The 25,768-nt window shown below is 39.6% G+C and overlaps 1 protein-coding gene across 1 annotated transcript in view; it reads left to right on the top strand.

Moving 5' to 3' along the window:
* The window catches only part of atp6v1h (ATPase H+ transporting V1 subunit H), a 35,341-nt gene extending 12,656 nt beyond the window's left edge, over positions 1–22,685 (top strand). The window contains exons 9-14 of the mRNA XM_049597860.1: positions 1,350–1,542; positions 10,909–11,087; positions 11,507–11,632; positions 12,742–12,843; positions 14,137–14,250; positions 22,278–22,685. Of these exons, the coding sequence (XP_049453817.1) occupies positions 1,350–1,542; positions 10,909–11,087; positions 11,507–11,632; positions 12,742–12,843; positions 14,137–14,250; positions 22,278–22,347 (784 nt within the window). The 3' untranslated portion in view covers positions 22,348–22,685. The remainder of the gene's footprint in view (positions 1–1,349; positions 1,543–10,908; positions 11,088–11,506; positions 11,633–12,741; positions 12,844–14,136; positions 14,251–22,277) is intronic.
* The last annotated feature ends 3,083 nt before the right edge of the window (positions 22,686–25,768 follow it).

The following is a 25,768-nucleotide window of genomic DNA, read 5'->3' as shown; positions in this document are numbered from 1 at the left end:
GACACAAAAAGAGTCTCCAAAAGGGTAAAATAACCTAACTTCAAAAAGAGGCATCTGTATTTTTGACAGTATTGAGAATTAAATTAAATTATTACCCAAGCCTAGTTCCTACAGTTTTTGACTGTTTAGATTTTTTATTTATTTTGTGTTTTTACAACAGTAGATAGTTGACAGCTGGAAACAGGGGCTAGCAAGGGAGCAATCTGGCTTAAAGACAGCCGTCAATTTGGAATAAAGTACACAAAAGTACAGCATAAAAGATTATAATAAATACAAAAAAAGTACACAAGTTAACGCAAACACCACTTTTGTCATCATCACTTCTCACCAAACCCATCTAGAGAAAGCAGCAAAAGGAAGAAAGGACAGCCCTGTCAGATTCAGAGCTAGCAACAGGCCAAATTACACTCGGTTTAAAAAGCCAATTACCGATGGAATAAAAGACCTCATGTAGCTGTTAGTGCCTCCAGAGAGGTGAAATGTCCTTCCTGGTGGAAGCAAATTAAACTCACTTTGTAAAGAGTGCTCCAGTAAGATGACCTGAGCTCTCTCTGCGGCTCTGGTGTGGCACATATAGAGCCTTTATGTGATGCTCTGAAGTCTCCCAACATAAATCAGTTTGTATTTAATCTTTAAATGCCACAATGTCAGTAATATCTTAATGTTCTGTATGTGACAAATTGTTGATGTAGCTGGAAAAATATACCTTCTGCTAGAAAAAAAAATCAAACCACCCTAATGCAAACATAAACCTAAAAGAATATAATGCAATTATGTCATTATTTTGTTTAGCAGTTGCTGTTAATGGACAGGTTCATACCGTACACTCGCTCTTGACATTGATGCATTGTATTCTGCAGCCACATTTCTAAGAGGAGTAGGTTTAAGTAAATAAAAAACAACAGCACAGAAGGCTCAGTGTTTCTTATTTTGTTTTTTGTACAGATTATTAATAACTTCATGACACCATCTTTTGCTTGGTCACTTGTTTTTTTCGTAATACAGCATTGTAAAATTTGACTTGAGTTATTATTATTATTGCACATCTACAGGAGCCACATCTGTGCACTCACCAGCAATTTCTCAAATGTGTGCCTCGCTGGCCTGTAGTAGTTATTAGTGCTATTCTAAGCTACTCTACTGTTATCTAAAGACTGAACATTTCATTCTTGACCATCATCAGAGATAATGGATGAGCAGCATGCAGACACACAGCTGTGAAAGCTTCTCTATTAGTAAACAGGTGGTAGATAGATGAGGGTCCTTTTACTAGGGCTTAGTGTTGTTGTTTTTTTTTTTGTCTTCCCATTTTACTTTTTATTCATTTATGTTATGCTTTTCTGTTTAAGCATCACGGCAGTGCTGAGCAACAAGTGTGGCTTCCAGCTCCAGTATCAGATGATCTTCTGTGTTTGGCTCCTGGCCTTCAGTCCTCAGCTCTGCGAGCAGTTGAGACGCTACAATGTAGTGCCCGCCCTGTCCGACATCCTCCAGGAGTCCGTCAAGGAGAAGGTCACCCGAATCATTCTGGCTGCCTTCAGGGTATGTGGAAAATTTCTCACTCAGGCTGTGTGTCTCTGAAATGCCAAAATTCCTTGAAAATGTTTCGACCACACCGGCCGAATTTCTCTCCCACATCTCAACCAAGGGGGCTGCAAGATGTAGTTTCTTTTTATTTTTCGTACTTTACATTTGTAGTAGTATTTTATCCAAGCAGATCCATCCTCTGTCCTCCACAGCTCCAACCCTCTTGTTCAAATATGGTCACTTCTGGCTCTAAAAGACCAAGATGGTAATGGCTGAAATGCTGAACTCCAGGCTTTTGACCGCACACCACTAGGGCTGCACGGTATATGCGGTAGACGGTAAAAATGATATAAATTTGGCCCACGGTAGAGATTTGCGCTCTACCGTCTTATCGTCGATGACGTCATCGCAACTGCCTCAGTGTGAAAATGGCTGCGAGCACAGAGACAGCGGAGCAAGAGGAGCTGGTTCACGTCCGTGATTTAGCGTAGCACGTGCAACATGTGTTGCTGGAGAACTTGTGAGTGAGTGAGTTAATGTTTTATGAACAGCCCCGGACTTCTCAGACTCTTTAAGCGACTTCCCGCTCAGAGGGAACTCATTCAGTGTCTCCTCTGGCAGCAACACAGCGTCTCTCCCTCTCCTCTCTCGCCGTGCGCACATGGGAGTTGGTTTTCGGCAAGAGAGTTTGTCATAAACCTTTGGTAATGTAAACCTATGTGACGCTAGGGGCTCCACAAAAAACTCCATATGTGAATGTATGATAGTTGTGGTATCATAACAGCCTGTCACAGGTTACAGGGTGATGATTAGAGGAGAAATGGCAGAGCATAAAGGTCCAGGTGGAAAAAAAACAACTCAGTCATTTAGGATTTTGCTAAAAGAAGGAAATTACCTTTTGATATAGATCCCAGGGGACATTTTGCATCATAGAGTACTGGGTTTTAATTTTGAGTTTTGAGATCTGCATTCTGCACAATAAATGCTCTAAAAAATACATTATATCTTTGCTTTTGTTGTTGTTGTTGTTGTTGTTTTTTTATCAATTTAGCTTTGCTAAGGGACTACAAAACCCATTCAGAAACACTTCTATTATAACTTTTACACTTAAATTTATACCGCGATATATACCATTACCGTGAAAGGATTTGATTTATACCGTGATATGAATTTTAGGTCATACCGCCCAGCCCTACACACCACAAACCAAGGGGTGCCGTCACGATAGCTACGTTCATTATTTTATTCAGTCAATAATTTTACTACATAAATAACAAGGTAACATTGCATTAGCTTTACATGTCATGTAGCATTTTCCAAACAATTAAACAGAGGAAATAAACAATAAACATCATAGGGATCACCACATAAAACCTGTTGCATATGCAGTCAATCAGAAGTTAAGATTATAGTACACAACACGCTTTCCATGTACACATTTGTCAAAAAAAAAAAAAACACCTGTCAGAGCAGCTGATGTAAAGATCTGTCTCTGTAGATAAGGGCAGATGAAGGGGAGCCATGATTGATAATGTTTGGAAACCATGTCTGTTTTGGGGAAAACTTATACCTATCAAATGTCTCCAGAGTTGCTTCGCGAAAGTTTTCAGGCCATAATTTCATGCTGGCACTTTCATACTGATATATGCAGTGAACGTACATTTTTTCCACACAACACATTTGCATTTAATTGGGCTTCATACTTTATCACAACAAGAGCAAACCAAAATGACAACTCTTAAACAACAGATGAGGCAGCCTATAAAAACAACCAAGCCCATAAAAGATACATAAATATGATTTATGATTATGCTGCCCTTTCATCTACCTGCTGTGATTGCTCAATGCATCCGCTGAATATTTAATGTAGTCCTAAGAGCCAAGTCCTGGACTTGTTCTGCTGTTTCCTGTTTGTGCCAGGTAATGAATTCCCCACACTATACCCTGACAAAATGAAATTAATGGCAGAGGCTCTATTCATCTTCACATGCTGTGGTGCTTTTATACAACAGGGACTTAGTGAGACTGACAGGCACCAACACAGGTCTGGAGAATACATTAAAAATCAATGTGTTAACTTTCAGGTCTTCAGAAGGCTCAGTTTTGTATTTTGGAAGTCTAGAAACGTTTGCTTCGTTTACCAGTGCTCAGCATTTTAAGCCTATACTTTTCTGTCATAGTTAACATACTTTATCTTAATCAGGCACCCTACTTCTCTTTATTTCTCATTATTATTATTATTATTATTATTGTTGTTGTTGTTGTTGTTATTTATTGCCGTTTCTTATATTTTTGTCCTTATTTTGCATGCCTAGTTTTTGAAGTTTTGAGTTTTGAAGTTTAAATTTTGAAGTCTTTAATCTGACTCTTTCCCCTTGACTGCTTTAACACTGTAATTTCTCAATTATGGGATCAATGAAGTGTATCTTATCTTATCTTATTATCACCAGCAAAAGCATTGGCTTTTCTTCTCGGGGTCCACACACATGCAACCATACGAACTGGACACACAATAGCCTCATAAACACAACTAATAAAACACCTCATCACTTTGAATTATCAATCAAGTACAGGAGGAAAAACAAAATGACCATTCTTTAAACAAACATCAGGCTAAATACAGAATTGTAAATCAATCCAAATTTCTCAAGAAATCATAGGAAACTACATTTTTCTTCTACATACAAATAAATGATCATTCCTAACAAATCTAAAGACATGCTTTCACACATTTGATATGAAAGAAATAGAGTATTAAAATACATTTCTCATTCTCTGCCAAGGTAGATCTCTACATTCACCCGATTTTACATTTTATGTCTCACACAATTTTTCATTGTTTTTGCACACACACACAATTGACCCTTCACTAAGTTCTGTCCCTGGATGCAGACTAGCCAATCATAACGCAGCATCAGGCTGGCTCAGACCAGGGTCCGACAACAACACAGCTGTGCTCCATTGACTCTAATGCAATTGTTTCAGATTTCTTTCATTTTCAGGCTGGTTTTGTGTTTACCTGGAGAGGTTGGAAAAAGATAAACATTTCTTCCCTGTTCCAAAACCAAAATCAGACCCTGAAAAGTGTAGGGTTAGCTAGCTAGCTACTGAAGATATAGCCTACTGAATGTATAGACATGCTGCTTTTGCTTTTTAATGATTGACAGTGATAAAAGACTGACCCTGCTGTACAGGAACCAGTGAAGTGTCATTACATTGTGTGCAGATGAACGTTGTTTAACTTTCCCCGGAGATCCCTGCCAGTCTGGCGGTGAAGGTCTGGGTGCTGGCAACGACACGGGAGCGAAGCCAAACACTGTTCATCTGCACACACTGTGATGCCACACAGCTGGTTCAATATAGTTTCCCTTTATATTCATTGTCTTCTGTGATCTGTAGCCTATAGTTCGGCTTTAGCTTCTAACTATCTTTGTCTTTTTAACCTGTTGTTGCTGCTGAGTCAGGTTGACATCCTGGATATATCCTTCAAACACAGACTGTAGACCTCTCTCCTTCTCTCTGAAATCACTCTTTCATTTTTCCAAAAATATGATAATATTTCTTCAGGGAGTGCAGTTAGTGACAGTGTGGGCTCCATGCTTACTGTGACAGCTTGTCTGACCATCACAAAGAGGCGGGGCTTAACAAAAGGTCAATTCAATTATGGTTCCTGAAATGTCTTGAGATACAGTTTTAACAAAATAATGAACCTAATCCTTAATATTCTCTTGAACAGTATGCCCTGGCAATAAATTCCACCTGACAATGGCTCAGTATGTGACTGTTTCTGCATAGCATGAACAGAACATAGATCTCTGCCAACAATAACTCATCTCAGTCTGTCATGCATGTCTTTTAAATTAGTTCTGTCACAGCACCATAATGCACAATGTGTCGCTTTATTTTGAGCTAGTTGTTTTTTTCTCTCTTTCATTAACGCACTGGACCAAATCACAAAACTGTAATTACTTTAAAACTTGCTAATGACATCTGGCAGCATAACTTTTAAAACTCTCATAAACGGGCACACCCCTTCCCGTTTTACTCACAATGTTAGCAATTTGTTTAGACCTTGATAATTTATGATCCGAGGTTATTCCCAGCAGTTTTGTCTCTTGTTCTTGTTCCATTACTGATATATCTTGCTAACTATAATAATCATCTGCTATAACACCATTCATTTGTCCATTTGATATCCTGCTGTGCCTGGCCACCCTCAGCAGATATTTTATTGAATGCCAAACAAAATATTCATTTCAAGTCAACAAATTACAGCCCAGAAGGAATATAGATTTTTAGCTGAAAAGCCTCTAATATTCTAGCTCTGCCCAACCTGGCAACATCAGGCAGCTTCAGTCGCCTCACTCACATAACAATGGTGCGGTAAATGCCATTGATTACATGATTGAAACATTTCAGGTCGCTTGTATGTCTCTTTCAGCCAGTTTCCATCAGTATTCCATGTCATTGTAAGCTGAGTAAATAGGCATCTGTGTTCCTGAAGGACTACCTAGTCTTTTGTCTGCTCAAAGAAATTGGTTTGAGACCAAATCTTGGAGAATATGTTGTACTGTGTTGTGTTTTCCCCAGTGGACTGCATGTGTTCCTGCTTTGAATTTTCCCTAAAGCTCATCCATCACACCTCTTACGCCAGCAGAGCCGTCACATCCAGCTTTTGTAAATGCGCCCATAAAAGAATGACGCTCAGTTTTTAATTGGTGAGAGAAGTTTGCAGTTTGACTGTTATATTACTGCTAATTAAAAACAATGGTGGGCAGTGAAGGGAGACCCCGAAACGTCTTGACGTTGAGTGGGTTTTCCCGAGAGTCGTTTGACTTACCTTGTAGTGAGCATGTTTGACGTGGAGTGAGGAGAGCTATAAAAATGTTGTTCCTCGCCAACAAACAGATTGTTTTATGGGGGCTCCCTACAGTGTGTCTTGCAGATTTTGAGGAAATATCTAATATGAATTCTCTTTTTACAAAATCCTTTTACATACATATTCCTCATTGTTCTGCATGTTGCTGTTTTCCCAAATGCCGTAATTATGCAAATGATTCTGCTCACCACATGGGACTGGCAATGTGACTTAAATTATCCGGACCATCTGGGAGTCCTTGAACACATCCTCAAAGGCAGCGCTGCTGTGTTTGCAATGTTTTTGCTCCAACTTAACTCAAAAAGTTCTTTTTTTTCTTCTAAATATTCAATTAGGATCCAGAAAACATTAAATTTCTTTCAGCCATATGCATTCAAAGGCAAGCGGGCTGTAAACATTTGTTGTGACTCGGCCTGTTTGCTCTATTTCAAAGGGATGTTGTGCACAGATCACAGGTTTTTGCAAGAAAAGAAATGCCAGATATTTATAGTTAGCTGTATATGCCCTCAGCGGTGGCTTCAGGGCTCAGTCAAAGTGTTTGGTCGGTTTGCTCTGTCTCAGTCCTACTGCTGAAGCCACTTTTCTTTTGACTTTCGTCAAAAATAACGCCACTAGAATATTCTCCCAGATATTTTGTGAGAGAAATAGCCTTTTCAATACTTTACATTGTGTTCTTGTTGCAGTGCAGCCTTGCATTCATCCCCTTCACACCTCATTCACAACACCTGGAAGTTAATCCTCATTTAAGAGGTGTATTTTCAAATGTAGTATCTAGCTTGAAAAACTCCTAACTCTAATGAAAATCAATTGAGAAATGTCTGTTTTTGGCTAATACCTGACAAATCACTGTCTCCCTTGGCTGAATGGCCAGCTTGGTATCCTCTGTGTCGGTCGTCAAGCCATGCACTGAGCTTGTTTTTCATGTCAATATGTGAATCGACTGCTCAGGAGATGTGTTGATTATCCGCTGATCACAGGGTCAAGGGTCCGATTCCAAGGTCCTCCATTCTGTTGTCAAAGTGTCCTTGACTGGATAAAAGCACAAAATGAATCCAGCCATTTACGATTGACAGCCGCTTCACAACTTTATTAACAGACCACAGAAATAGGAGGCGGGTTTTTCTCTTTTGTCATTTGGTGCCACTGATGTCACTAATTGTTACTATGGAAACAATCCATGTTACTATGGAACAGATGTTCATTTCAGGCTTATAAATAAGTCAGTTTTAGTTTTGTGAAACTGACATTACAGACCAGTCTAAGTGTCTTTGTGAAACTGCCACCCTTAGATTATACTGGAGAAGACCCACCATCTTGACACTTTGAACTAGAGCTTAGATCGGGCCCAAAAAATCCAGCCCCACCCAGCCCGAGCCCGTGCACGTTATGTCCAGGACCGGACCGGCCCGTCCAATTAACTGTAATTATGGGCCCGGGCCCGATTTAAACCCGACATTTTTCAATAAGTTGGCTGTTATAATTAAGAGTATTAAACCACAAGTCTTGTTATTTGAATGACAGAAACATACGATCTTAATGAATGGCGCAACACGGAAACATGATTACGTAATAAAACAGGTGTTTATTTTACGATCCAGGTGGTGAAGGGCTGTGCGCGCACAATGTTGCAACATTGTAACTGAGCGCCAAATTCACAAAAGGATTGCGTGGCTTTTGCGGCCAAGCACGCGCAGAGGGTGAAATGCTCCACTAACTGCACTGCCAAGCAGATTTCTATGCAAATGAGCCTCATTGATAAACAACGTCTAATTCACTAACACCAACGCTAATAGCCACATGCAGTTTGAGTGAAGTAAATAACGTCTTTAGAAAGCTGGGGCAAACTGGGTGCTCCTCTGTGGAAGCCTCTCGCCCAGACTTTCCAGTGATCGTGGCAGCAGTGATCGTCTGTTAAATCAGTCTGTAAATAATATTTTGACATTATTATTATAATCATTATTACTTTAATGACATCCGAAGATACTGATGCGTTGAACAGGTGACAGTCTGCGGTCGTTCTCAAAACGCACTTCTGTCATGCACTTCAAAAGCAACTTTCAATAATTTATTTTACGAAACGAGGGAAACAAATGTGAACAAAAACGTTTCCATAATTCATATTAAATTCAAAAGATAACGAAAAACAGCTACAAGTGAGAGGGAATAGTGATAAAGTGGTCAAACTTGGTCAAATCCACAGCCTCAACCCATCCGACACTGTTAGACTGACTCACCAGCAGACATCACTACATGAGGGTATACAGTATTCAGTACTTTGCCAAACAAAGTCTGCCATTGTTCTGCCACGGTGTTCTTGGTGCAAAGCCAGCATTTATACTTTGCCATGTATGGCTTATTGCAATCAGGGGGAAATCAGGGGCAAACTGCACTCAGCTGCCAAACTTTGTGGGCGTGTTTGCGCTGGTATATCATTAGCGCAATATCCTTCGTGAATAGGACGTTAAGACAGAGCAAACTGCGGGTGCAAATGAAGTGCAATTCAATGTGCGATCAGCGGCCGCAGTTCATTCTTTGTGAATTCGGCCCTAAGTTTGTTGTAACTTTAAGCTGTGTGTCATACAAAGTGTGGGTTAATTTTATTTTTTATAATACTGTAGGCAGACGTGTGGAAAGGATGATACCGTTATTCTGCAATTAAACCACTGTTTATTACTGAGTACAGTACAGGTTACTGTTGGCCATAACCACGCCAAAACAACCAACAAACAACAACTTAGCTGTAACTTCATCTGTGCACTCCTGCTCTTTCCTCCAGCTCGCTCATACACACAACAGCACGCACACTCACACAGCCCTCCTCATCCCCGTCACACTCGCACCCCGCACTTCATTCAATTCCAAACATGCCATTAACTCACAGAACATTGACATTATAACAGAACATTTATTGCAGGGTCGCTACAATACATAGCCTATAACATTATCAAATCATAGCCAGGCTTGGGCCCGCAGGCCAGGTCGGGCCGGGCTCGGGCTTGGGCAGAGAACCTAAGCTCTACTTGGAACTAGAGCTGGGTTAAAATATTGAAATTGATCTTTATGTGAATGACCCAATATCGATTCATAAACACCAAGATCGATCTTTTAATATACAAAGCTTTAACCCTGTTAATCTTGCCAGCAGTAAACGGGCATCAGCACTAAAGTATTAATGACCGTAGTCTTGAGAAACTCAGACGTTACCGGCTCTTTTATCTGTAACTGTTAGCTTACTTATTTACGTTTTGGTGTAATTTATTGTAATGCTGAAGGAGCCTCTCCTTCTGCTGTCTGTGCATCAGGGCTGCTGCTCCACATTTACGCACACGCACACACACAGACACAGCAAGTACACTAAGTAGAGATGCAACGGTGTAGACATGGTGTATAACTTGAGCTGATGACAGCTATGCTCATTGCTCTAAGTGCAATAAAACCTCAATGAGGAAGAAGTCAATACTTTATCAATACAGCTGTTTAGCAGGATGTAAGCATGTAGAAAAGTGATATATCAGTCTGCTCTGTCCGCAGTCCGTCATTCACCGCTGGTAATATTATGTCATGAACAAGCACAGAGTGCTTTCCAGCTAATAGCAAATTAACAAGCTGAAACAACATCTGTTTATGTCTAACAGTTTAGCTCAGTTTGCCATGTGTCTTAACACTTACCAACAATAATGTGACCTGCAGGCAGTGACTCTCCTCAGTAGCAGAGGGAGGAGCACAGAGGATAGAAGCGCTGATACTGACTGTTTGTGTTCCTCATTCTGTCTAAACTTCACTCAGTACTGTGGATATTGAGTTTATATTGTGACTTTGCTGTTTTAATTTTACTGTTGCTGCTCTCGGAACAACACTTAATGATAAATTATTCAGTCTAATCCTGTTCTGAATTTCATCTTTTTTTAAATAATTCCTTGTAACATTAACAGTGTCAGTTCTCTGAGAATCTCTTTCACATTTTAGAAAAAAATGGTATTGTAACTGAAATATCTCCAATTGAATCGATATTGAATCGAATTGGAAATTGAAGAATTGAAATTGAATCTACTTAGAACCAATAAATAGGACAAACAGCAGCCGGTGAGCATGGCATGTACAATGGCCTAACACAACTAGAACCATTATAATTATCACAGTATAAATGATACTGTCAAATTTCAATTTTTGTCATCATGTCGCTCAATCCTATCTACACTAATATCTTTATTTGATAACATTTTTAAATAATACAATATTTAATTTACAATAATGTTAAAGAGAGAAAAACAGCCATCGGGAACAGATATTCTTTGACTATTTGCTTAATGAACAACTTTTTCAACTAGACAGTTAATGTTTTTGATTAAGTTTCACTTAATGGACTGATTGTTGTAGCGCTGAGTTTTATATGCACTCATTTGTTTACCGATTCATGTGGTGTGAGTAGGTGTTTGTTTTTTTTTTTGTTGAATATCTCATTTCTAAAGCGTCTGTCTCTCACACTGTTGTTCTCTTTGCAGAATCTTCTGGAGAAGTCCGCAGAGAGAGAAACTCGTCAGGAGTACGCCCTGGCCATGATTCAGTGCAAGGTGCTGAAACAACTCGAGAACCTCGAGCAGCAGAAGTACGACGACGAGGACATCACAGAGGACATCAAGTTCCTGCTGGAGAGGCTGGGAGAGAGCGTACAGGATCTCAGGTACCCAGTCGGCTCCATTTCATGAACCACAGACCATTCATTTTCAGTCATAAGTAGTTCAGCTACAAAGAGCTGATTGTGAATGCATCCTAATACTAATTAATCTAATAAAAATAAGTGCTTGGAACCGTCTTTTAAAGAAGAGGATAATAAAGTGCATGAATTTGCACAGTGTATATGAATCTGCTAAATTTTTGAAGCAAGTCCATTTTCTAAAGACATTTTGAATGCTGCATTGTGTGGGTGACCTTTACATATTTTCTGTACTTGAACTGAGTTCAACTAGTCCATATGCTGTATCTCTGAAAGAAAGAAGCATAGGGATGAATAAAAGTAGTGAACCTTGAATTGTCCTCTTTACTTGTTGAAAAAAAAAGTTTTCATCTTCTACGTTTGTTTTTTTATTTTTTTGTGAACAGCTCATTCGATGAGTACAGCTCTGAACTCAAGTCCGGCCGCCTGGAGTGGAGCCCTGTGCACAAGTCTGAGAAGTTCTGGCGCGAGAACGCCGTCCGCCTGAACGAGAAGAACTACGAGCTCCTCAAGTAAGACGAAGCTTGGATTTCACCGACACGAGACACGAGGGCACAAGTTCTGCTCTATTTTAAACTAATTAGTAGCCACTGGAGAAGTGAATTAAATTTCAAATTAACAACTAATTATGTGAATGTATTCTGAATGAGAGCTGAAATGAGAAGACGTTAATTTTGATAGGTTTCATTTAATTTTTGGAGTTAATGAATTTTTCTCAAGGCTGCAATAAGCTGCATATGAAGATGAGGCTTTCGCTAGCACACTAATACGCTATACGGCAGCATTGTACCTGATACTCATCAGCATATTAGCATCGTCATTGTGGGCGCATTACCATGCTGACATTAGCATTTGGCTTGATGTGCCAGTGTGCATTAGTGCAGCCTCACAGTATAAGTCTTGTTTCTGAAAGCTTTTTGTGAGTTTGATATGAGGGTTTAAAAGATTTGATATACCCATAGATACAGTATATAATTTGTATATATATCCTATTAAATTTAAATTGTTTTTAAATGAATTGAATCTGAAACTTAGAATCAAATCCCAAAAAAATCCCACTGTATGTTCAAAACTCCTTGCTCACATTTTGTTAGGTTGTAACACTTATTTCAGGTCATACTTTTTACAGCTCCTGAAAAGCCGCACACTCACCAGCATCTGATAATTGCACAGCCTCTCAACATTGTTTTTCTATTTGTTGCTATTTGTTGTGTGTGTGCGTGTGTGACGTCAATCTAAGGACTCAGGTCACAAGAGATAAAACCTCAATATGCGTCTGTGTTTCTTGTTATTCCGGTCACACACTCTGTTGGGGCCACTGACATTCACTTAAAAATCCTGATCTGGCCATCTCATTGTCTCATCACTGTCCTCCCCCTGTAATCAGCTCAGGCATCATCTCAGCTTAAAATACACTCCTTCATCATTACAGTCTTTGCCTGACTCTCAACCACACTTTGTTTCACTTAAAGCCCTGAGGTGTCACTCATTCAGGGGATGCCTTATTTCTTGTCCTTGGACAGATTTGAAGTTTGGAAGTTTGAGTTGGTGCATTTCTACATCCAAATCTTTGCCACGTCTTGGCCTCAAAGCATCTGAGAAAAATGCCTTTCTTCAACAGGATCTTGACAAGGCTGTTGGAGGTGTCAGATGATCCTCAAGTTATAGCGGTGGCAGCTCATGACATTGGAGAATATGTGCGGCATTACCCACGTGGCAAACGGTAAGGCTGTGAAAACCAATTGGTATCAAAGCTTAAAGCCATTATATGTAGGTTATCTGACTTTGGGGCCCCACTGTGGTAGAACACACATTTAAAAGAGGAAAATACATCAGGTTTGAAGTAGCTGGTGTCCCCAGTGTGACTGTCAGCCACGTTTATATCTGAGCACACTTACTGATCTGCAAGCGTTAGGCTCACCCAACCTGCTCACAAACCACAGGAAATAAGCTTGTTGTTGGTCTGTGTCACATAATGCGAAAGCTTGGGGTGTACATCCCGTCCTCCTTCAGTAATAGGACCCATCATTGTTATCATACGCAGCATGGTGGAATCATCCCTCACTTAGGGTACAACACTGGTACATTTTAGTCTGTTAGATCATCTCAGGGAAATTTCCAACTTACCAAAGCTAGAAGTATTTATTTTTGCAAAGCAGTTGTTCAGTTTGAAGCACCTTTTATCAGCACAGAGGGTGGCAGAACAAGTCAGATCTACTCCCGTCCTTAAACCTGGAACGATCTGCAGGTCAAGCTCAGACTTGAGACAATTATCTCTTCAAATGAACCTTAACGTAGAATAAAGGAAGTAGTCACTGTTTGCTGCAGTTGCTTAATTAACTGACAAACCTGCACTGTATTATGTAATGTATTTGTTGATGTACCTATTGTTGCTGTTGTGATTTGATGTTGCTATTTGACCCTGTCTGGCATGGTCTCATTTGCAAAAGAGGTTTTAATCTCAGTATGAATTCCTGGATACATAAAGGTTATATTATAAATCCTCTGATGCTGCTAGTTCTTGTCTGGACACGTTTATATCCTCTCCACGTTCTGTTTAAATTCCCCTTAATGTTTGTTATCCTAAAGACACTGTCTGATTGACAGGTCAATAATAGGTTTTTCTTGTCTCCCTCGTCATTCTCATTACCCTTTGGTCTGGTCTCTGAGTTGATATACTCCATTTTAAGCCCTGTGTATAATTGAAGCCCACCAGATTCAATTTACCCAGTGTTGATATGTAAAAGTACCAGTGTTCCTGCACTTCCACATACTTTTTTTTTTTTTTTTTTTTTATCTGCTCGCACCATTTACTGTGTTATCACATGCATTATCCTGGTCTGTTTTCCTCTTCAAAGCACTATATCCTTTTATCAGGCCAGTGACCCTTCATGAGATACATGGAACATTTCAGTCAGGCTGGATTCAATTACCCGGTGCTAGAATTACCTAAAATGTGAAAATAGCACCTGTTTTTCTGTGTGGATACAATTCCTTTTTATTTCTGCTATTTCAGGGTGATCGAGCAGCTGGGTGGAAAACAGCTGGTGATGAACCACATGCACCACGAGGACCAGCTAGTCCGTTACAACGCCCTGCTGGCTGTGCAGAAGCTCATGGTCCACAACTGGTATGAACACATTCGTATAGCTTCATTGACACATTTACATACACAAAATATTCCAGTTTGAGCTTTAAATCCTAAGTAGACAATATTTCTACTGAGCAAAATAGGATTCTCTCCAAGCTTTGACGGCCTATTAATTGTGTGAAAACAGCCTCCCTCTTTCATTCTTTCAGCCACCATCTTAAAAAGGTCGAGGTTGAGATATTTGCACATATCCAAAAACCTGTTGATACCTTAATCTCTCATAATGTTTAAAAGAAGCCGTGTTTCTTCCTCAGACCAGAAATGTGGGCTTTTCTTTTGGGCATGCATCTCTACCCCAACTTTGCGACCTGTTGGCTCGTGTACAGCGTACCCATGACAACACACAGAGCTGACCGTAAACAGGCAAGAGGCCGTGTGTAGCAATCTACAGTAAAAACCCTGATTTAGACGCATATTTTCAATGCGCTGTTTACTCGTCTGAAAAGTGCTTCTAAAACCTGACCTATCGCCAGCATGTCCTGCAGGTGTTGGAAATTGGAAATATTATGATATTCTGAATAATTGTGGAATATTTGTGTGTGTGTGTGTGTGTGTGTGTGTGTGTGTGTGTGTGTAAATGTAGTCAGTGATGTCACACATTCAGACGTTTTCATGAGGAAAACTAGCTGTTAACGTTTTAGTTGAAACAGGCCATCTGACATTAAAAAAGAATTCCTACATGTACATACAAATGATTAAAGGGCTGCACACCCTATCAGGTATTTTCATCTATTTTGGCTGATTGACATCTGTTTGGTTCGAAGTTGGGTGGAGGGCTTTACTGGGTGTTATGTGAGGTTAATGGACTGTGTACTGATAGGACTGATAAACATGTAATTAGCTCCAACAAAGCCAACAGGACGTTCACAGAGATGTCACCAAAGCTCAGTCCGTACACGCCCACACAGTCCTAAAAAAGGTCTCATCAAGCAAATTAACTCATATCACCTGTGTGACAGGACCATGGCAAGGCCTTCAAAAATGACCTGAGATGCTTAAATATGTGCATCTGTTTGTGTCTTTATGTAGTGACATTCAACAGGTCAGAACTTACCAACCAACTAATGGTTTTGAGTGTGCTTTGTAATTTATTCACGGAGAATAGGAGTAGAAAAATATAGAAGACAGACTTTTGTCTTTGTGTTCCTCACGCAACAAGGTTGGAAAATGAGTCAGATTGATTTGATACTGCTGATCACTTGCATGCAGATCCATCTAAATGGTTGTAGTACAGTGGCCGAGATGTGGCACATCCAATGCTTTGCGATTTCAAAAAACACAACTGCATTAACGGAAAAACACAAATGTTAAAGCCACAATGAAAGTGAGCATGAAAAGACGGGCAACCGACCATAAATCAGCCTTAAAGGAAAACTTCAAAACCTCATTTCTCAGTCTTTAAAAGGACACTCTAGATATCTACCTGATGCCGTCACAGTGTTACAGTTCCTAAGCCAACAGCACAGTTGCTAAGCCACTGACTTCAATAAGCACATTACATTTTTTCAGAAGCTGTAATTTCATCACTTAAACTTGTCATCTAAAATGAATAAGGCAGCAATTTTTAGATTCCCCTTGACTTTTCCTCCTTTGTAAAGGGTAATTTAACACTGAAAAAGCAGAAAGTTGCTGCTGAAAACTTAAATATATCATCTGATTTATTGATCAGTTTCTGCCCTAAAATCCTCTATTCAGATCTCTAACCAGCACTATGACAAACTCTATATGCTTTATTTTACTGGAGTGCTGTTCAGTACTTCAGCTTTAATGTTAAAGCACCACTCCTCACATTTTCACGTTTTCTCTGAGTCCAAACACTCATCATGCCCATCATCTTTGTGTGTTTTTTCTGTCCACTGGATCGCTTGGAAACACTAAAAATCATCAAGCAACAAGTGGAAATGTGTTTGTTTTGCCGCCACTATCTAAAACACACTGTGCTCCCTGAGCAACTGTGGATGGAGGCATTGTGTTTAATATCACAGTGTAGTGCTGTTTTCCCATCTAAGTGACCTTAATGTTCCGTGCAAACTGTATGTTCACTGAAGTGTGGGCAGAAGTGTGTTTATCCACCGTAGCTGTACCGAAGGTTTTCATTCTTGTTGCGGCGACTTTGAAGCAAAACAAGCAGATTCCCATTATCAGGCCTATGATAGAAAGCAAGATGCACTTTCCCCACCTCAACCTGAATACTGCTACATTCACTGTAAGATAAATATGTAGAAGATCCATAATGAGATTTTACAGGCTGAAAAATCAAGAAGAAAGGGCTGGTGCAGGGTTATTACATGTATGCATATATAAATATATAAAGTTTGCCTCAAAGCCCTGAGATATCTTAGTGAGTCAGACACCTGCTTTAGACATATACTAATATTTTAAATATCTGTATTCATATATCCAGTATTTAGCCATATGTCGAATCTCAGAAACTAGTCCATACCCATTGGTAGCTTTGACAGTATGACACACTGACAGTTTCCGTGATTATGTACAGCATACCATACCATGACTTAGATTAGAAGAAAAAAAAAACATTGGGCCACAGGGGGAGCCACAGTGATCGGTCGCATTTTAGCCATTTTTAAGCATTTTTCTGTTGTTATAGCGCCACCCAGTTGCCAATTATAGTTAAATTTCTCCAGTCACCTTGAGGCCTCCTGTTCTACATATCTACCAAGTTTAGTAAAAATCCATATAGCGGTTAGGCCTAGGTAAGAAATTAGCTCTCTAGCGCTCCCGTTTTGTTTGATGGGGTCAATAATGGAGGGGTCCCCTCAGATTATGTGTGGTCATATGCCTACAAAGTTGCGCGGTGATCAGTGAAACCCTTGAGATGTTCTACACCCTTATGTGATGAGCCACACCCTCCGCAATATTCATTGCCTTATAGAAGCTCAGTTTTAGTAAGTTTTCCAGCTTTTGCCAAGAGGGAACTTTAGATATTGGTTGCCTGGCTGTTGTTTCCATGAGAAGATCTTCTCGCCCCTACTTACCGAAGGCCCTTGCTGTCAATAAAAATAAAGTACTAAAATAAAGAATGCAAGTAAGATAAGAAAAACCTTTGTGCTGCATACAAAGGCATCCTTGAATAATAAAAAGAATATTGTAGTAGTCGTCTTTTGCTGAGCTCCTGCCCAGCATTTCTTTAGAGTACGGTAATGATGAATGTCTTTTTGTGCAAAGTTTTAAGTGCTTGTTTGTAAAATGATTCCAGTGGTTTTAAAGCTGTAGAGTTTGAGTTAGACCAACTTATCAAACACTCTGTGATGTGGGAGATAACCATTGAACATCTGCTTCAGTTGATAGGAAGTTTCTGGTAAACCTAAAAGAACTTTTGAATCTATATGTTCTCTCTAAATATTTGTATTCTGAGACAACTTGTAGTCTTTCTGCTGAGATGTGAGCATGTTGCTCTACATCCATGTTGTGACATTTGGAGACTGTTTTCGAAACACTCAGCTGTAGACAACATTGATTGAGCGAAGACGTGACCTTCAACATAGCGTTTGTTAGCTTGGCTGCAGCCTCTTCTGCGTTCTTCTGCACTGATGCAGAATTCAGCACACATCTTTAAACTCAAGACAGAGTTGCTCTGATTTGATATGGAAATGGATTTTATCACTCACTGCATGCACTTTTTTTAGGTACCTGAAAGCAGCAGCGTGTCATTTAAAAGCCCTGCATAAGAATCACATCTGAAGACATTGTTCTATTTTTGTATTTTATATAACTTCTGCTCCTTATAAGTCTTTATTCTCCCACACCTTCCCCTCTGATGAATTCAGTTTCAGGTGATTTCATGCTGCACTTCAGCCATACTGATGCAGCAGCCCAGTGATTGATAGGTCTATTTGTTGAAACAGTATAATGGGTTCCAAAGAGACAATGACGTAAACACTCAAGTCCTGTTGTTCACATCAGTTTTCTTTGTTGTGTACTGGCTGCTCTCTGTTGGTTTGTTTACCTCCGCAGGACCTACTTTGTGAGAGGGAGGTTTATGTCTTCAGGTTGTTCTGTCACTTTGGATTATGTGCTGCCTACACTCAGGTGTGAATGCAGCTAGTGCTAAAAAGAAAGGTATTTTTTAGAAAAGTTGAGTTGTCCTTCACCCACAAATGGAAGGTATTTTGAAAGCAGCTCACCACACCTACTGTCACCTTGATTGGGTTGCCTTGCCGTTGTTACCATGGGAAGATCTTCTCGCCCCTACTTACCGAAGGCCCCTGCTGTCATGACAACAGCACAGATGGATGTGTGAACTGAGAAACTACTCTTATATATCATTTTGCCCTTCAGCCTGCTTTGACAAGTTATTTTCCTTTAACACATGTGCAGAAATTGAAGAAGTTTTGATAGAATGTCATTTTTTGCTATCAATGGTTTAAGTCCATCAGCTATTGAGAGGCACTCACTGTCTAGACTGAAGAACAGCGCTTTCAACTTCACAATGTCAAACATTACATCTTTTTCTAAGGCCTCTGTTTTAAAGGGATATTTTGCCGATTTTCAATCAGCCATGTAACATAACAGTGTGAGTAGTACGTAAATGAGTTGTGGTAAACCTCCCTCCATCTAACCAGCACCCAGATCTTCCTGCTCATCTCCCAGCCAGTGTGACATGAAACTGGTCATCCGGAGCATCACCATAGCTGGTTCATGGGCTGCTGCTCCAACTACACATTGTGCCTCTGCATTTTTGTATACTCGCCACCACGGACACAACGAGCATTGACCCAAATGGAGAGAGTGAGAAACTAAGACCACACTCAGATCAAACTGAGTGCTGATCCAGTATAAGTCAGGTATGGTACAGCGTGTTCTGGTTGTTGTAGGTTTTCTACCTCTTGAGCAAAGATATTTGCATGTTCCGACTTTATTTTGTATTTATATTAATTTACTGATGGTGAATAAGTTTTGGAGATGCAGGTCTTGCACTTTAAAGGAGTGACTCTGATATCTATCATGCCTGTAATGGCAAGTGGATGTGTTCAAGGAAGAGACTTCGGTCTGCACACCCACAGCTGTTTGAATTTTTAATAATGTGTAAGCTGTTTCTGCAAAGTTGGTGTCACAGGCTGTGGGCTTAATGAGGTCATTAAGGTGTTTGGATTCACTTCTGACACTTCATCCTTTTATTTATCTTGCATTTATCTTCTCATTGACTCTCACTGGCTGGTGCCATCTCTCACAATTCACCCTGATCATTGCTCCATATAAAGCCTTTGATTTAAGGATGACCAGTGTCTTGCTGTGTTTAATTTCCGGAACTCATTTTGCTGCACAGGTATTAATTCACACAGCAGCTGCAGATGCGTACATCAGAAAGTGCAGAGGCTGCAGGAGGATGAGTCGGCGTCATAACTCTAGCTCATCTCTCCAATTAATGCCATCTGCCTTTATTAACTCCCTGGTGATGTTCTGAAGTAACATATAGCTGCTATTTGCAGACCAGCTAAAGGTTATCATTGACAACATCAGAGGAGTGTGGAGGTTGTTTATGTTAGATTATTTATTTTCATCTTAGAAGCTCTGAAATTAAATTAAAATTTCTCTGTGTGAGAAAGTTTTGAGGAAGTAGGGGATGGTTATGTGAAGATCACAGGCTAAGAACCTGTTGTGCAGGTTTTCATTTTTACCAGAAACAAATCACTTTTGACTTTTGTCCCTTTAAACATCACGTGTAGCTGCTGGATTTGTCTGCAAAGTACTTGACTGTAAACAAAGAGTGGAAAACATTAAAGTGCAGACATGGAGGCTTTGACCGGAGATGAACTGATGAAATTGAAACATGCAGAAAAGTACTTAAAATCTCGGTGAATCAAACAAAGCTGTTTGCTGCTGTCTTCTTAGTTTATGAGAAGGAATCTGAACAGATTTGTTGCTCATGTTGATCATGATTTCCAGTGTCAGATTGTATTCCCCAGCCTTTTCCATCTTTAGATTTATGAGATGTATTTGATATTTCTGGTGGCAGAAAGGTGAGTGCTCTGATATCAAATCATGCATCATATATCATGAAATGTTACTGCCAAGTAGAGACCTGAAGGAAGAGTGTGACCTTTCAAAAATAATGGCATTACATTTCAACATTTACATCATGGCTGGGTGAGAAGCTCACATTTTGAAAAAAGTCACAACTACCACTTGTGCTGACATTAAGGGATATTGAAGGACCGACCTCCACCTTTATCATCAGCTGGATGGGGATTGAAATGCTTTTCATTAAAGGAGCAGAATAACATCACTGTGGTGTGTCTGTTCAAGATGAAGCTGAACTCTAAAGCTCACAGATGAATCACTGGTGTTAGGTGTCATTTGTTTAATCCGTACAAAAGTCTTGTGAGGTTGCCAGGAAGTCGCTGCACGTGGCCAAGAAATAATCTGGCAGTGCTGATGCAATTCATCGATTAATAATTTGTCAGTTTGTCATACAGTTAAGCAGCTACAATTTGATAACAGACTATTATTGCAGACTACAACAGATTATTGTGTCTTTTTTGGGGGGGAAACATGACAAAATGCCTAACTGTCTCTGGTCCCAGCTTCTCAAATGAGTGGATTTGCTGCTTTTCATTGTAAAATATCATTGCAAACTGAGTATCTTTGGGCTTTTAGTCTGAGGGACAAAAATAAAGCACTGTTAAGAAGTCACCTTGGGTTTGGGGGAAATTGTGACAGGCATGATAACGTTTTATAGACCAACCAGTTATGAAAAAATAACCTCCAGATTAGTCAGTGATGAAAATAATCCTTAGTCACAGCCACAGTCTGTCGCAAATCCAACAGAAAAAAACACAATTTAATGTTTTTACATTGATTAAAAAAAACATTTAACACGTTCATTAGCCTGCTTTCAGTCTTTATGCTAAGATAAACTAATTGTTTGCCGGCTGTAGTTTCATTTACAAGATTTGCACATGAGAGTGGTGTCAATCTTCTCATCAAACTCTTGAAAAGAAATCCAGAAAGTATATCTCCCATGTCAAACTGTTCCTTTAAAGGATATTAAAGGCCATCAACTGGATGGGAATTAAATAACATTGAATTCACACTTAAAGGAAAACTGCACAAATTCTCTGAGGGTGTTGCACTGAATTCGTGAAATAAAACGTCTTTATTCTCATATGCGTCCATGGTAAACAAAGAATCTAAAAGCTAAGAAAACTCTTGATAAATTCACTCATCACTTCGTCCCACCCCCAGACACAGACTGGTAAATCATAACGTAGTATTGGGCCGACAACAACACAGCTGTGCTCCATTGATTCCAATGCAGTCGTTTCAGAATTGGTTCATTTTCAGGCTGGTTTTGTGGATTTGGAGCTAAATGTTGTGCCTGGGGTACATCGTGTATTAATGATACTCGTTACCTGGAGAGGTTGGAAAAAGATATGCGTTTCTTCCCTGTTCCAAAACCAAAATCAAACCCTGAAAAGTGTAGGGTTAGCTAGCTAGCTACTGAAGATATAGCCTACTGAATGTATACACATGCTGCTTTTGCTTTTTAATGATTAAAACAGTGAATGAAAGACCGACCCTGCTGTACAGGAACCAGTGAAGGGAAGCAGCTAATATTTGCTAATATTCAGCCAGCTGTGTGTCATCACAGTGTGCGCAGATTAACGATGTATGGCTTCTCCCGGAGCTCCCTGCCCATCCAGCGGCAGAGGTGTGGGTGCTGGCAGCGGCACGGGGGTGAAGCCAAACACTGTTCATCTGCACACACTGCTATGCCACACAGCTGATTCAATATCGCTGAAATTTCCCTTTTTATATTCATTGTCAAATCAAAACATCCATTTACAAACATCTACACAAGTCCTGCAGTGTAATCTAAGTCTCATTTATGCAATCGTATGCCAGGTACTTCCCAAATCATTCATTTTTGCTTAAATTTGTTATGTAAAACACAGGGTGAGTAATTTATGTATAAATGACCATGTTGGGGGTCAAGTATTCCTTTAAGTTTGCTAAAGTGTAACTTATTGCCCTTTGTTTGACAGGGAGTACCTGGGAAGACAACTCCAGTCCACTGATCAGCAGCAAGCTCAAGCCGTGGCACCGCGGAGCTGAACTGTGTCTGTGTGTACGCGTGTTTGTGTATTACCGTGTGGATGAGTGTGTCCTGTATGTACGTTGATCTTTGCCATTTTAATAATCAGATGTTCATTTTGTGTAATGACTTGAAGATTAAAACGGTGTAGTTTTCCTCCGTCAACCTGCACCCACCCCGGAACGATCCTCGATGTTACTTGATTCGACTGTCGTGCTTCGTGTCGTGGTCTCTCAGCTAAGATGTGTGGTGATTGAAGTCGCACTTTGTGTCTGTGAAAATGTACAAAAGTGAAACTTATTTAAGTCTTGCCTGTAAAACATTATATGCATCCCAATAAAGATGCTAATCTATGGTCTTCCTGTGTTGCATTTCCTGACCGAGATTCAGCTGTTTTTGGAATTAACAGCTGCTGAATAACAATGAGATTTACTGAGATTAACTTGATAAGAATATTGAGTTCTCTTATCAGGCCATGTTCAATTGACCCCCAAATAGTGACAGCAGAACATATGACTGAGGCAAAGACACAAGATTTCCCTTTTCTTTTCACATTTGTCAGAAAATCAGAAAAAAGAGAAAGTTTCCCTTTGGATATACAAAAAGTTCTACATGGAAATCAACATACCTCCACCTCATTCTTAAGTTTTCACAGTTACAAGGAAAAATGGACACTGTGGTCACTTTATTAGGTACACCTGAGCAATTTAATGTAATTCAATACAACAGCTTGGCCTTAGAACATTAGGAATGTTGAGTTATATTGTGTTAAGATGTGTAAATTAAGCAGCGTGTCTGTCAGTCCTTGAATCCAGTGAAATGCATATTGGGCTTTATAGGTCTTTAAAATTTTGTGAGGTCTTAGCTGCCACAAATATTTTGTCTAAAGTCACGTACCTATCTGTTTTTTTTCTTTTTGGTCAAATGATTCAAGCTCTTCTGCATAAAAGTCCACATTTCTGATAGTAACAGATCTTTAACCCTACCACTGAACCCAATACTGTCTTTTTACTTTATATTTGCAACTTGCTGGCAAAATGTAGATTGAGCTAACTCACTTTAATAACCACACTCTGAGTGTTTGGGAGTAACATACATGTGACAGAGTTACATAATTAAATTACAAAATAAATGTAACTCATCATTTTTTATTTAAAAAAAAAAAAGCGTAATTAAATTACAGATACTCTCGAAGGGGTTACAACAAAATGTCTTCATCATAGTAAAAAACAAAGTTCATATGTAGAATATAATCATTCTGCTCCTTTGCATCTTTTCACTATGCAGAAATATCTTCTATTAGCACAGCCTATTTCCACTCAGTTTTCCCAGGCTTTATTGCCCAGTTTAAAACATTTGTTAGAAACGTAATCCAATGTCACTTCAGTCAGGAGAGACTCATTTTTATAGTAAAAATAATATTTATTAACACGTGCACCCAAGAATGAAAAATGTGAAAAGTCTTTGGTGAACAGACCCCATAGAGATGCTATGATTTAAGGAGGGCGATGAATCCATAGTCCAATACGGAACCCCCTGCGGTCTAGACGCTGGTGGTGGTAGAGGTGGTGAAAATGAGATGAGAAGAAGGTGAAGAGAAGTGCTGATGATCTGGATGAGTAGAGGATGAGCCTTTGTGGAGCCCGTCCTGGACTCTGGATACGATGGCTAGAGGTGAACGAGGGTGTGACGATTCTGCCTAAAATGACGACTGACAGCAGCAGAAAGGAGATTTAAAATTTTGTGGCAGCATCATGATTGGCTGATGGAGATCGTGGCAAAGTTTCATTGGATAACTAGGAGAGTGAATACCCATAGTCAGCTGATCAGAGGAAGCAGTGGGAGTGAGATGGAGAGAAACATGAATGGATGAGCACAAGGTAAGTGTTCTTGATTGATCTTACACTGAGCTTCATAAGTTACGTTATTTTTATGTAGTAATTAAATAGTTACATTACATTTTACATTTTTACAGGTAAATTCTAAAAGTAACCCTCCCAACACTGAATATTCCTACATAAAACCTTCCTCTGAACAGGGACTACATATACTACTTACCTTGATATTTACGTGCAGTGCTTGAATTAGAGGCTGATTTGTCCAAAAATCAGTCTTAAATTTGGTTAAAAGTTATCTTGAAAAGCTTTAAAAAAAAAACTTAATAATCAGAATCAGAAAAGGATTCATTGCCAAATAGGTTTTCACCTCCAAGGAATTTGCCTTGGTAAACATTAAACATACAATAAACATATTAAGAGGAATACATATAAGGCAAAGGACTGCAACACTCAAGAACATAAGTACAGAGTAGAAAAAAATACAATGAAAATATGACTAAGATATGTTTATGTATGATATATCTGTTTTAGAATAAACTGTACAAATTTGTGCAGGAAGTGCAAAAATATTAAATAGTCAATGTGCAAAAGTTCTCAGTGGTGCAAATAGGTGCAATGTGTAATGATAAGAGAGTCTGACAAATAAAGCCATTGCGAAAGTGAGCAGAAACTGCAGTTCCTCTAATGGCCACTTGAGGCTGGCTCCAAAACAGAGTCAATCCCCATAGACCCCCATGTTAAAATCTACTGACACTGTCTGTGGCAGCTTGTGATGTGAATAAACATTTGTTTACAGCCTGATATTCTTTTGGTGAATAACTTCGGACCAGGCACATGCACAGATGAACCCGAGGTGGTGCTCAAGCATCAGCCCCTTTTGGCCTCGAAATAGATAGGTGCCCTTTTTTTGTCCTTTCTTTTTCTAATTTTAGATTTCAGTTTTTATGTCTGACCCATAGCATCACTTCTCAATTAAAAGCACGTTGCATTGGAGTGTTAATTCTGTGCTACCGCAGCAGCCCCTGCCCCTTCCTCTTTGACTTCCCCTGTTGATACAGCCACTGCAGTTAATGCACACAAGTCGAGCACCCATAAATCAGTGGTTGATATCACAGAAGCAGCGTCCATTATCTACTGTACACTGTCTGTGGTTCCAGCTTGTGATGTGAATATTTGCTTTCATCCTTGCTCTTGACATTGCTTGTAACTGGGGTAAAATTAAACCACTGTAACAACATCTCAATACAGCCAGACTAATTTAGGGAACAACCCATTATTAAGCTTAACAAGGAAGTTTGTCTGGCTTCTAATCACACCGTCTCCCTTCAGTTCTCTGGCGTATTCGAGTGCACCAACTGCCTGGTGCAAGCAGAGACAGATCCTGAATTGCCTTCCTACTTCTACGTGTCTTTATAAAGCAAACCTTAACTTGTTTCCACCAGTGTTCAGACAAACTGATGCCCTTGCCTGTATGACTGTAAGGGTATTGAAATAAAGAACCCAAATAAATATGAGTAAAAGTCTGAGTACTGCATTGTTTTGGACGGTTGATCAGACAAGACGAGACATTTAAAGCTGTCACCTTGGGCTTTGGGAAATTGTA

This window comes from Epinephelus fuscoguttatus, linkage group LG15 (genome assembly GCF_011397635.1).
Source record: "Epinephelus fuscoguttatus linkage group LG15, E.fuscoguttatus.final_Chr_v1".
Taxonomy (NCBI): Eukaryota; Metazoa; Chordata; class Actinopteri; order Perciformes; family Serranidae; genus Epinephelus; species Epinephelus fuscoguttatus.
Note: the sequence above shows the minus strand (reverse complement) of the source record. Positions and strands in the feature narration are given on the sequence as shown.